Source organism: Lissotriton helveticus, chromosome 11 (genome assembly GCF_964261635.1).
Source record: "Lissotriton helveticus chromosome 11, aLisHel1.1, whole genome shotgun sequence".
Taxonomy (NCBI): domain Eukaryota; kingdom Metazoa; phylum Chordata; class Amphibia; order Caudata; family Salamandridae; genus Lissotriton; species Lissotriton helveticus.
The window spans coordinates 323,830,697-323,844,986 of NC_136072.1; the positions used below are offsets into that span (position 1 = coordinate 323,830,697).

Sequence of the window (14,290 nt, forward strand, 5' to 3'; positions counted from 1 at the left end):
AGCAATATTAATAGACTAGGTGCTCTATGGGTGATACGTGAAAAAAGATCTTGTGCAGAGCATCAAGATGAAACAGTGAAAACACACTCCATATACATTTATTTACAAAAAGTTAACAGTCTGGCCCTATGTGTTTGATTAAAGCCTCTCATAAGTGGGTTTAGTCCATTTCTCCTTTATTGTCCCCAAAGGTTACAATGTACAGGCCAAACGTATGACCATCTAATTATTACCCTCTTAGAAAGTGAGTGCTCAAGATTGTCAAAGGAGCACCCAGTATGCTAAATTAATAATATCAGAACCCCTGTTCGAAAATGTATTTACACATTGTCTGACTGATTAGATCCATGAGAGGACTCGCCTGGGGATTGAAATATTATGCAACAGGATGGCTCACACCTGAGCGTCAATAGCTCAGGTATGGCCTCAAATGATACCCAATGATGAAAGGGATAAGCACAACATTACTTATCACACTGATAACTAGTGTCTTTGTTGAGGTGATTACATGTAATCAAATCTGCACTCAGCCAAAGTTCTTAATAGTGTCCCGATGCATGTCATCTCCCATGAATACAACCAGAGTTAATATATCTGGTTCCTCAGCTCCTGTGTTTTTCTCAGGATGTCTATTATTGTCTCAGACGGGTGCAACTACGCACACAGGAAAAACAATCAGCACCCTTACTTTAGCGTGTATGCTTCATGAGCGTCCGGGAGAGGATCCTCCCAACATTTTTGCTGGTGATTGTGCATTTCATGCCTGTCAGAAGGGAACTGGTGCACTCAAATATTTGGCTTTCACATGAATTCAGTTCCGATAGACACAATGCGCACACAAAGGCAGAGGCAACAAGCAAATACATGGTTGCTACACATTTGCCGGGCAGTCTCAATAGAAAGGATTATGTTTACTCTGTTCTCTGTTGAAATGCTTACCAAAGCCAGAGGCAATGGTTATTGCTCAAGTTGCATGACAAAGATACAGTAATGTTTACCCACTATTAAATGTTACCACTTGTTTGCTAATTTCCTCAAATTCATTCAACCCCTTGGTTAGTGTCTAGCAGATGTATCCACTTATATTTTCGTAGATTAAGTACTGCATTGAGATCGCCAACCCTGGGATTCCTGGACATTTTCTTGAGTGCAACAGCCTCCAACACAAGAAAGGTAATATGGTGTTATGCCCAGCAGGTGACTCAAGAAAAGACTCCACATGTAAAAGGAGCTGTAGAGACCAAGTATTTGGCAACGGTATGCAATGCTTCTCAAACTTTTAAACTGAGCCTCAGAAGAACTAATTAAAGAGTTACAGAACAACGATAAAAATGCAACAGTCGAGTTGGAGGTCCACAACACTATCATACCTGTCCTGGGGTCCAGAATTGAGACATAAGGAAAATCCGACAATTTGTAAAATTGGATGTATCTCTGGCCTTCTTCACTATCATGGTAAACCTAAAAACAAGACATTGCAGTCAAGCTAGAAAAACTACGAGTGCCACATCAATATCTAGTATGTTAACATTGTATGTAACCTGCTAACTATAATGAAGCTAATTACATGAACATACAATAAATCAACCTGTATAAGAGTAACATTCTGAGTCACGTACATATTTCACAAGCCTCTGTTGGTCTTACTGCCTAGAAAGCATCAGCATATCTGGCAACCAACAAGAGTAGCATTATTATACATTTATTGTGTTGACCTCAGTAATATCATCAGAAACACAATTGTGCATTAATATACATCAATTAGAATACACACAAATCAATTAAATATACTGTACATTGAGAAGCTAATATCAATATAAAAAAAACCTGATGAATGGTGCACAAAAGCATTGTTTTTCTCATTTAATGAGCAAATCAACTCTTTTTAAATACAAGTAGCCTGTAATAGAACAAAGTTATAAAAACCGAATATTCTACAGAGCTACTACAAAGTAGCGTGGCTAGCAAAAGCAATGATTCTGCCTACTTCTCTTTTTCCAAGCTACCCTGAGAAAAAGGAGCAATCCATGCTAGACTAATGTAGAATACTTATGTAGACAAATGGCTACTGCATGCAGGTCTTTCTCCAGATGATGGACGTGATAAAACAAAAAAAATTCTAACAGTCTTTAGGAATATTGTTGCAACGTAAATTTCCCTGTGAGATATACAGAGTCCTGTTGTGAGAAAGTGTCTTTTGAAATGGTTACCCTCCACCTTTTGCATGCTATTTGATGTGGTTTTGACTGTAGTGCACAGGATCCCTGCCAACCGGGTCTCCTGTGCCAGTGCTTCTTCCCTGAAACGATTCCACAATTGGCCCATCAAACGCCTGCAAGCTCCTAGCAAATGGTACATAGAGCATTGGGACTGAAGAGGGTCCCCTAGGGACCACTCTGGCCATGCGGGCTTCCACTGCAGCATACATGACCTCATGCAGACAAAACGGCAAAGTGGACATGGCACACTGCCTCTGTGTCATGCCAATTAGCACTGCCTCAGCTATAGGTAATACACCCCTCTACTAGGCCTCACAGCCCTAAGGTAGGGTGCACTATACCCCAGATGTGGCATATCTGCAGGAGCAGACATACCTTTACAATATTTATGTCTATTCTTAGATATTTTAAGTGCCAGGAAAGCCATAGAGAGCACATGGGCAGGAAACTCGACAACTCTAGTTCCCCAGCACCATGATGGCTTCTTTAAACTAGGAGTGGTTGGTACCAAGCTCCTCCCCTCAATAAACCCCCAGTGATGCCATTGTGGGATTTATTGAACCATGTACTCAGAGGGCTCCTCTGAGGTGCCCCCTGAAAACCTACCAACCCTGGTGTGGTCACAGACTGGCTGTAGGCAGCCTGCCACCACTAGACATGATTCTAGACCCCTGGGTCGAGATCCTCTGCTCTCTGGGACCAGAACAAATGCACATCCTGGGTGGAGGTATCAACCCTCCACCCCAAGATGAACATTGCTCAAGAGGGAAGCTTCAAAGGCTAGACGCCTTTGTAATGCAACCCCAGCCTCTGCTGCTAGCAACAGATAGCAGCCCCCCATTTAAACCCCCACTTTGGGTTGGAAAACCGGTGAGAAAACCTAGAAGAATAGGAGGTGTGCCCACCTCTGCCAACTTCCATCCTCAGATGGGGGAGGTGAGGAAGCAGATCTTTCAGTTCACAAAAAACCTTTGTATTTTAATGTTGGCGGCCCAGGGTATCGATTAAAAATGTGTAGCGCAACCACTAAAGGAGTAACTTTTCCTCTTTTTTTTACCACACACCTTAGTGGCAACTTCCACCTATTGCCACTCACTTTCCACCTCTTGGTCCTGAAGAAAGCCCCGTTAATCACTCAGAGGGGGCTGAAACATGTAGACCGTCACACATAAGCCAACTCATAGGAAAGTTCCTCCTTTAGTATTTTCGCTACACATATTTTTAATAGATACCCATGGCCGCCAACATTAAAATACAAAGGTAAGGATTCCCAGAGGTATTTTTAACTGTATTTTATTCACATCACATCACATTGTTGCACCCACACCCGCTCCGCTGTAATCAGGCGTCGTAGCACAACCAGGTGGCACTCGGCCGCCTGGTTGGGATCCCGATGATGCATGACACCAACCAGGTTGGTGTGTGAGGGGTCTTTTAATAGCACCTAATGGGTCCCAAACTCAGGCCACAAAAAAGTGACTAAAATAATTACATACACATAGTGGGCCAGTCCACATTGTTTCAACATTATACGCATCTGGGGACAGGACGCGCCCCGCATACCCTCGCTCTCGCATTGATTTCTTAAACTATTTGTGGGGCCCCCACTTCTTGAATAGCTTTTACGTGTCCTGTGTATCGAGCTCCCACTCGTGGGATGCTGATGTCTGTCTGCTGAGTCCGTCTGCTTCCACGTTGTCCTTCTCTGGTAGATGTATCGCCAGGAGGTCTATTTGTATATTTGTAGTGGGTTGGTCCACTTCCATATCTCCTGCGCCAGCCTTGATAACGCCACTGATTGTGTTCCTCCCTGCTTGTTGATATAGAACATCGTTGTGGTGTTGTCGGTTTGTATCAACCCCCTCTGCCAGTACAATTGTTTCTGGAAGGCTTTTAGGGCAAAGAACACGGTCTTTAGTTCCAGGTAGTTTATGTGTCTGATCGCATCTGTTTGTGTCCACAAACCCCTCACTTTGAGCTGGTTCATGTGCCCTCCCCACCCCATTTGGAATGCGTCTGTTGTGATGGTCACTGTTGGAGTTGGTGGTGTAAATGGTTTGCCTTTCGTTTTGATCTCCTCAAGCACTGTGTGCGTTACAACCACTAGATCTTCCTAACTCCCTGTTGCCTGTGACCATTGCTGCTGGAGCCTTTCCTGGAATGGTCTCATGTGTAGTCGGATATTGGGGACTAGGTGTATGCAGGACTTCATCATCCCCATGAGTTTGCTCACTGTCCTCACTGTCAGAGGCTGCCCCTTCCGGTATTGATGTGTCTCCTTCAGCTGTGCGAAGTTTCTCTTCTCGCGGGGGAACACCCTAACCTGAATGGTGTTGATCTGTGCGCCCAGGAAGATCATCACCTGTCCTGGTTCTATCGAGGACTTCCTCCAGTGTATTGAAAACCCTAGTTCTGTCAGCGTGTGCGTGACCCGCTGAGCATGTAGATTGCATTCTTTGTAGGAATTCACCTTTACCAACCAGTCGTAGAGGTAGGGATATACATGTATTCCCGCCTCTGTAAGTGCGCAGCTACCGCAGCTAAGCATTTTGTGAAGACCCTTGGTGCGGATTTTAGTCCAAAGGCCAAGGTCGTGAATTGGTAGTGCACTTTGTTGATGGCAAATCTCAGATGTTTTTGCTTTTGGTTCATGGGAATGTGTAGGTAGGCATCCTTGAGATCTATAGTGGACATAAAATCCCCGTCCCTTATTTGTGGTATAACCTCCTGTAGGGACGTCAATTTGAATTTTTGAGTTTTTATGTATTTGTTTAGGAACCGTAGGTCCAAGATGGGTCTTAACGTTTCATCCACTTTTGGTACGAGGAAGTAGTTGGAGTACACTCCCTTGTTTCTTTCCTTGTGCGGTACCTGTTTCTATTGCCTTCTTGGGGAGGAGTTCTTGTGCCTCTTGCAAGAGGAGTGCAAGCTCTTTTGTTGAGCGAGTTTTGTTGGTGGCCTCCTGTTTGGTGGCTTGTTTTCCAGTTCTATGCAGTAGCCGAACCTTATGATGGCGAGTATCCACTTGTCTGTTATTCTCTTCCACTCCTGGAAGAAGTCTTTCAGTCTGCCTCCTACCGGTGTTACATGTCCGCTGATCTCTCCTTTGTGTGTTTCTAATTGTCCTTTTAGATTTTTCTTGTGCCGCCCCTCTAAAGATGTTGTGGAGGTGGAAACGATTGATACAGCGGAGTCACTTGGAGGTGGGTTGCTGTCCTCCTCTTCTCGTTTCTGCCCGTCCGTTCGGTCGCTCCCGAAAGGACTGGGCCCTGGACTGGTACTGCCAGCTCTGCTGTTGCGGACCCTGCTGTGCCTGGCTGTTTCCCTGATAAGTTTGCTGGAAAGCCTGGTGCGATGTTCCCGGCTGGCTCCCTCCTCTGCCGTTCGGTCTCCTTGAGGGGGTGCCCCTTCTCATCCCTCTGAACTGCAGGGCTCCCATGGACCTTGCAGTTTCATTTTCCTTTTTTTTAAGCTGTGTCAGCTTCTCGTCCACTGGTGTTCCAAACAACTGTTCCCATTGAAGGGTATGTTCAGAATATTGTTCTGGACTTCTGGCTTGAAACCTGACATCCTCAGCCAGGCATGCCTTCTCTCCAATCATCATCAGCCTTCCGGATGTGCCAGCTGCATCCAGGGCCGACTTCAGGCAGGTATTGGCCATGTTTTTGCCTTCCTCCACCAGGTGTGTTGCCATCTGCTGGGAGATGTTTGAGCAGCTGGCTGACCTCATCCCAATGTTGGTACGCATGTCTGTTTATTAGGACATTGAAGTTCGTAATGCGCCAGTGGATTGCCGCATTCCTCTCTATTTTTCTCCCCGTGGGGTCTATTCTCTTACTCTCTGTCAGGAGGTGGCCCGGAGTCCATGGGAATGTTGGCCCTCTTTCTGGCAGTTGACGTTATTATGGAGTCAGCTGGTACAGATCCCTAGATATATGCTGGATCCTTCGAGGAATGTTTATATTTTTTCTCTGTTCTGGGTGAGACAGATCTGCTGGTTGCTGGCTCCTCGAAAGCTTCCCTGCCCTGGTCCAGTAGACTTGGGAGCATGGGTAGGAATTGGCTAGTTTGAGTGGGGAGCAGGGTCTCCAAGAGGAAACAAGCCTTTGGTTTCTCTTCTTTTAATTTGACCCCATATGATTCTGCAGCGTTCTTGATGACCATGTTGTAGATGCCAATGTCGTCTGTCGGCGAAGGCTTCGACGGATATGACTCTACGCCCTCCTCCGGGCTTTCGGCGCCGAGGACCTGCCATTCTATGTCCTGTGCCTCTGAGGATGTCGAGCCCAAGTTTGTTTGTTGCTCATCCTCGCCTTCTCCTCCGTAGTAGTACAGGCCCACTTCGTCCTGTTGCTCTGCTGGTTCTGGAGTTTTCGGCAGATTGGTGGCGTCGAACTCTTCTTCGACTTCTATTTCGACTTCCGTCGAAGGCTTCGAAAGGATGGTGTATCTGCTCATCCGTTCGTCTAAGTCCTTTTTTCTCTGGAGGATACTGTCCATTTCGGCCTCGAGACCTCTTCTTTCTCTTCATTTCGGCAGCTTGTTTCGGCATCGAGAGTTTCGGCACTTCTCTTCGAGGTCGATGTTTACGTCAAAGTCGCCTTCAGCTCTTTTTCCTTCGGCGTTGAGCGAGACTTTTCGGGTCCGTGCTTCGACGACCTAGGTTTGTCTGGAGCTTTCGCCGTCTGGGAGTCCTTTTCGAAGGATCCGCTGGGTTGTTTGTCCATGGACACAGCTGTGGTCGTCGATTGCTTCAACGCCAGTGCTCCTTTCAAGGACTTTGACTCACTTTTTCGAGAGTCTGTCGGGGCTTTGAGGGTCGACGTCTCTTACCTCTTTTGTGGACTTCTTATCGGTCTCTGCGACCGTGTAGTCTTCTGGTTCCTCAGCGATGTTGTCTTCTTCTCCGCTGGAGAGGCCCAAGTCCCGAAGTGACTGAGGTTTTCCTTGCCCCTGCATGGCGAAGTTCGCTCTCTTCTGTCTCTCTCTCACTCACTCTGAGGGTCTTGGGGATGAATGCCAAGCAAGCGTTCAATCCTTGCTTTCGTGGTCGATTGGCAAGCAGAGGTTGCAGACTGTGTGCTGGTCCCACTGTGAGTACTTGTGGTGGCAATTACGGAAAAATTTGAATGGGGTATTGTCCATCTTGCGCTCAGGGGGGCACCCTGTGTGCGCATTCTCCGTTGGACGTCGAAGTTCTTTATCTTCCTCACCCTCTTCGTCGTCCCGGCTATGTGCTTCTGGTCGTGCGATGAAAAACTCCAAATTTTGGCGTTTTCTGCTTAATTTTCTACTCTTCTTTCCCAAAACTCTGAAACTCTTCGGTGATGATCCAGACCCAAAGGCGGAAAAAAGATTCTGAAGAAAAAAAATACTATGATTCCGGACTCAACCACTAGACCGCGGAATAATGCACAGCATAGTAAATCCAGAAAGATTCACGCTGCAAAACTGTAAAGCCCCCAAGGACTTTGCGACCTCAGTGTCCGTTTCCATCTTTTCCAGCATAGTATCAACAGCTGAGCCGAAAAGATGCTCTTTGTCAAAGGGTTGGTTGAGTAAGGAGGTTTGCACACCTCTGGCTTAAATCCAGATATTGTGCGTAATAATATACTGGTGTTAATTGCACAAGATGCTGTGTCAGCTGCGTCTAGTGCACATTTAATGGAGGTGTTGATAATAAGTTTCCCTTCCTGAATAAGGTAGTTAGCTTTAGATTTATACTGGTCAGGCAAGTGTTGCATGAGTTTTTCTAGCTCATCGTAATAAGCCCGGTCATAACGAGCTAGCAGTGCCTGGGCGTTGGCAATGTGCCAGTTGCTTGCTGCCTGTGAAGCTACTCTTTTGTCGAAGGCATCAATAAGCTTGGACTCCTTGTCAGAAGGAGGGGTCTCTTGTGGCTTGCGAGTTAGCTCCCTTGTTTGCGTTGGAGACTACAAGAGAGTCTAAGGGCAGCTGTCCTTTATTATAAATAGCATCAATAGGAGCAGATTTATATTTTGTATCCACTCTGGGTGTAATTATTCTAGCCCTTACAGGATCCTTTAAGACGTCGTCTGTGTGTTGTAACATGCCTTTCAGCATTGGCAAGGTATGAGTTGTTCTTTGTGAGGAAGAAAGTGTCTCAAAGAGGAAATCCTCCTCTAAAGGCTCATTATGAAGTTCTACCCCATGATAATAAGCAGCCCGGTTAAGGCGCTTGAGATAACCAATATTCTCATCAGGTGGAGAAGGTCTGGAGGGATACAAATCAGGGTCATTATCTGTATTTGGATCTGTATGGTAATCTTTCCAAGCGTTGGTGTCCTGATTCCCAATCCCCTTCATCCTGTGTGTCAGGTGTAATAGGCCTTGGTGGTGAATATGATGGTGTAATAAGCAAGTTAGGAGGAGGACAAGAAGGTGGAATATAAGGAGGAGGAGGGTTAGTGCCCACATTATTCTTCTTAAGAGGGATATGATAGTCCTCTGGCAAGCCAGTGTTCCATTTTGTTGGAATGGTTGCCTGAATATGTCCTGTTTTAGGGTTTATAACCAGCTATTTCTGTTTTGCGTCGAAAGTTGGTTCATTTGATTGAGGCTCTTTGGAGAGAGTGTATTTGTCCTTCCATGGAGATTTTGCCACCAAAGGTTTCGGCTCTGAGCCTTTGGGCGTCGATGGTTTCAGCTCAGAGTCTTTGGCCTTTGAGGATTTTAGCTCTGAGTCTTTGGAGGGTTACGGCTCCGAGCCTCTCCGAGTCGAAGGTGGAATCTTCGGTCCCGAAGATATGTTAACCAATAGATGCTTGGTCTTATATGTTTTGTTGCCGAAGGTGTCGGTTCGGCATCGGAGCGGGTCTGGCTCGAGCCCGAGGGCATCTCTGCTTGTTTCAGAGCCGGGCCAGAGCATCGGAAACGTTTTGTTGCTGCCGATCTGAACCAGAGAGCTAAGGAGGGACCAGAGCCTTTGCCTTATGTGGAATGGGCACAGGGGGCCTGTACTCACGGTACGCTGACCCGCAGTGATGTCTTTCCCTTCTTTCATGTCGGAGTCGGCCTCGGAGATCTGCTCTTCTTCCTCTGGCACTTGAGCAGGGTGTTGGATATCGGAGTCTTCTCCGAAAGTGTCCGGAATAGAGTCGCTCTGATGCTGCATTTCATGGGACTGAGCCAGAAGATCACAAAGTGTCTTTTTCGATCTGAATGATCGACACGCGTCACATTCTCGTCGTGTTCCGGTGACAAGCAGAAGTTACAATTTTACACGGCACCCAGGACATAGCTTAAATTGAGTCCGTTCCATCAACTGCTAGAGCGGTCGACGCGGGTAGGTCCAACGGCCTGCCTCGAGTTTTCCGATGGATAGTTTTTTCGAAGTGAGATGATGCGCGTCGAATAAGGAACCACGATCGATAACAATATCATCAAGGCTAGTGGATTGCGTGTCAAAGGGGTCCGAAAACAATATTGAACTGCAGCAATACACATCCGAACCAGATGGCAGAAAAAAACAAGGATGGAGTTGATGCCCATGCGCACTATCACCAAAAGGAAGAGTCACTTACCTCGTGCCTACAAGACTTCTTCGATCAAAAACAAAGTGCAAACATCCGGACCAATAATATTCTTGCAGACAATATTCCATACCACAATATTTTGGAGACGATATGTTGTTATGGGGATATTTTTACTTCAATATCTTGTCTGAACACCTATCACTGGTGGGCGTTGGGGACCCAAAAATTGGGGGGACAAATTTTCTTTTTTGATGTCTTGATGACCCTTTTACACTCCGATTTTTGTGTTGCACTTGTACGTTGCTGCCTGTGAGGCTTTAATTTTCTTTTATGCATTGTTCTGTCTTGAGATGTTTTTAAATCGTGTTTTCTATTTGTAATGTACTTTTATGGTCACTTTGATACCTGAAATAAAGTTTGAATTGACTGGACTCGACTCTGCCTCTTTGACTAAATTCTTTGCTGCATCCAGCTTTCTGAGGTCGGTAACCCCTTCCTTTGTGTTGGAGCCTCATCCCTGAGAGGCCTCCTCTGGGTTTCCATCTTCCACCTCCTCACTCGATAAGTCAAATTCTCTAAGCAAGGTGTGTTTCTGCTGTGACTGCAAGGCCACATAGTATGCCCACTGCTACTTGTGTCTAATCTTCAAAGTTTTTGGCAGAAACTCGGTGCAGGCCTCTCAAGCCTCGAAACGACAGTCTTCTGATAGGCACAAACTGCACACCTTGTGACTCCTTTTGCACAATTTGGTGATGACATAAGGAACAAAATCTAAAGGGAGTATTTTCCATTTCCCACAAAGGCCTTGGGCACCTGGGTACAGATTCCCCAACAGTGTGGCCGAGTGCTCTGTGGTTCTCAGTAGAAAAGCTGTTCAGACTATGTTTTTGTTCCATTTCCTGCCCTTTTCTTCAGTGTATTCACACCTCTTTCAACTTATGTAGCTGTTTCTCGACTAATCACCAATGCAATTTTTTCCCACTCATTGGAGCGCTTCCAGATCCAATGGCAGAAAAAAGTTACTCACTGGAACTTCCATATTGCGGCTGTCACAAGGGGATGGATCTAATCCCAAATTGTAGTTGAGACAATATGCCTACAAACAAAAATGTTTTTAGAAAAGGCAGAAGACCGACACAATTCTGGAACCAAACAATAGATTTCAGAATGCACACAATGTAAATCCAGACTAGATTCATGCTGGAAAACTAAAGATGGTTGGTCCTGCATCAAGATTTCACTAAGACCAAAAGATGTATTCTCAATTACAGCTAAGGAGACTTAAAACTGGCTAAGGCATTCCTGGATAGACTAGGTGACAGATCTGACGCATTGTTCCAGTCAATGAAGTTCAGATGAATACCAATAAGGCAGACAAAGGAGCTGCCAAATGTATGGTAGAATAAACGAGAATACATCTTCAATTGAGGAGAGTGTCCTACGCACATATTCTGACAATAATGGGAGACAACAGGTAATCCTTTATGAAATACAAGCTCAGTCAGGTATACAACTGCAGCATCATCTGCAATAATCGGCAGAATTGGTACCAGATCCTTATTCGTTTTTTAGGTTGTCTGTTTCACCCATTGTTAGAAATGGGATTTCTGGTTGGCTGAGACGCAGGGTGAGCGGAAGCCAGACCGTTGCACACTTACGAGACTGACTAGCAGGCGGTACTCGGGACCCGCTAATGATATAGGGGTGCCCCACAGTTTCAGATTCTTCTACGGGGGCCGGTAGGCTTGAAAAAAGAGGCCACCTGGTACAATAAAGGGAGAATCTAGAGGTGCAAGATTCATGCTGACCCGAACTAAACCCTGAAGAAATCACCGGTAAAGTATATGATGGTGATGAAACATGTCGGTTTGTGGTTTTTAATAGAGCGAGCAAACAGCACAGAATAAAGGTGTAGTTGCCAGTTTAGCACAGCTCTTTTTAATAGTGGGTCATTTAACACGTGTTACACATATGGTTTTTGGTTCCATTGCACACCGTTTATCCCCTTTTCTTTCTGGGTTGACAGACGCTGATGATGATAAGTGGGGATTCAGGCGAGTACCAGCCTGTCATATCCTCCCCTGGGTGTTGCTCCCGTGAGGCTCTGTCAACCTTCCCCTCCCTTTTTTCACAGTAGAAGTGAAGAGTAAGGAGACAGTACCAACCGTGGGGCATATACACACACGCTTTTTATAATGTGGTAGTAAAGATAAGTGACTAGAAGTAGCACACCTGGCAAGAAGGTTGACCGATACCCTCTGTCTGATAATAGTAACAGTAGAAATTTAACTGGGGTCATTTATCCCACGGTATTTAAGGGAAGGCCATTTTTGTTGGTAATGGCTGAGGCTAGTGCCAAAGCAAGGCAGAAACCACCACTCTAGTCAGGGCAAGGGAGTAACACGCCAAGATAACTCCTGCTCACCCTCTAGGTAGCGTGGTGAGAGCAGTCAAGGCTTATCCCGGAGGCATTGTAAGTTAAGTATTTGCGCACGCACCCACCAGCAACAACATCCCAGGCCCCCCACAAAAGGAACTCCACACAAGGTTTTATCAAAAATAGCCTTTGTATTATCAAAACACATCAGATAGTAATCACACCATACACATTGTGCCAACTAGCACGGGTAATATTTACAAGGGATTATGTACACCTGACAGGGCCACATGGACCACTGCCAGGATCATCACAAAGTGAACTTGGTAAAAGTGAACTAAATCATAAAATAGGTCATAGAATGCACAACCAGTAAACACTGGTAATCACTGTACTTTGCAACAGTCTGTGCCATGAAATCCATCATACACAGTATCCCACAAGTCAACTACATTAGACCCTCACCACCTAAGTAAAACCTTACACAAGGGGCGTTAATCACACAGGGAAGTACAATCTCCCTAACATAAACCTAAACAAGTAAAACAACCTACTATGGATAAACCATATCTAGAGGTATCAGAACAGGGTGCGCAAAACATACTACACACAGTACATTTCCTATCACCCAAAAGCATTAGCCATAAATCATAATAGCACATAAATCACATTAGGGACTGCGCCCTATAAATGTAACAATCCCCCCATGGCCAACTGGCCATCTCAAATAAGGGGGCTCAAACGCCCTATGTCCAGAGAGTCAGGGCTGCTGCCTAAGCAGCAACGGTTAAGGTGGCGTCACTGCGCCAAAACCTAAACGTGGCAGCTGCCCACTAATTGCTGGGCAGCTGAGAACAAGAACTGGGGCCTAAACGTTGCAGCTGGCAGTAAGTGTTGCACAGCTGTGGAGGACAAGGCAGGGCGAAGAAGTGAGTCTCACTCCTGGGTCGCAAAGAACAAGTCCCCTGAAAGAAATAACCTAAAAGGTGCAGCTGCCCACTACTTGCTGGGCAGATGTGAAATCAAAACTACGACATAGGCCCTCACTGACCCTTGGGAACAACGACTACGCCAAATGCTGGAGCCATCTAGGCTCTGGAAATAGGTAATGCCACATTGGAGCCCTCTAGGCTCTTAAACAAGACATGCCCATCGTTGGAGCAGCCCACTGAGCACACAGGCCGCTCTGACTCTGTGCCCTGCACTGGCACAGCCAACACTTGGCAGCACGGAGCTCCCCCCCCAGCCCTTACTCACTCACCGGGCTTCTCAGGGGACTCCTCTTCATCCGGTGCGGCTGCTCTTCGGGAAGCGGCATGCTTGCGGGGTTCTCTCTCCGGAGGAGAGCCCCACCTTCCTCTTCACCCGGGCCCCCTCTCGGGACCCGGGACTCTGCTGCCATGCTCCGGGAGGCGGGTTGGGCTCCCGTCCTCCAGCGTCATACATCTCGGGGCTCCCATTAGCTCATGAGAGCCCCGCACCGACTACACACCACCTCTGGCCCGGCAGCGGCATCACTTCCACCTCCATCCAGCAGCCCCATCCACAACCAGGCGGGCCGCGGACGGCGGCGGCAATCGGGGCGGCAAATGAGGGGTAGGCTCTCTCGGGATTTTAAAAACACAAAGCAGGGTGGGCTCCTGCGGAATCACTGGCACCACAAACGGGGTGGACACCCGTAATTAAATTCAAATAGGCGGGGTGGCACCCGCAATCACAGCATGACGGGGGAATCCCTACGCTGGGGATTCCCTCCCGGCGAGAGGCAGCCAGGCGCTGCGAAGCCCGCGCTCTCCTTCTGCTGGGTCCGGTTTAAAGGAAAAATAATGCGCTCCCAGGGCGGTGCAAAGGCAAAAGGTCCAATGAAAAGGGGGGGGGGGGGGGGGCAATGTAGGCATGTAGCATGGAGGCAGCCCCCATGGCGGTCCCTCCTGGGCCCCACTAGCAGCAAACCCCCTCCTGTTAGGATCCAAGCAAGAACTCCAGGTATACAGGGCATCCAGGGGCTGGGCAGGGCCCAGGGAGGTATGCCTTCCCCTGGGCCCCAGGAGCAGCACACCCCTGGTAGATTCAAGTCAGGAACATGAACATTTTACATGAGGTCACAGCCTCTTTTTATACACATAAATCCTTTGTTGTCAAAGGTGCAGGCAAGTCTTCTAGAAAGTCCAAAATAATGGAAATCTTGAAAAAAGAGG

At 46.9% G+C, this 14,290-nt stretch overlaps 1 protein-coding gene across 1 annotated transcript in view; it reads right to left on the reverse strand.

The window, feature by feature from the left end:
- The window catches only part of UBXN7 (UBX domain protein 7), a 701,503-nt gene that overhangs the window by 318,475 nt on the left and 368,738 nt on the right, over nucleotides 1-14,290 (reverse strand). Inside the window, exon 7 of the mRNA XM_078665644.1 lies at nucleotides 1,371-1,461. Coding sequence (XP_078521770.1) covers nucleotides 1,371-1,461 — 91 coding nt within the window. The remainder of the gene's footprint in view (nucleotides 1-1,370; nucleotides 1,462-14,290) is intronic.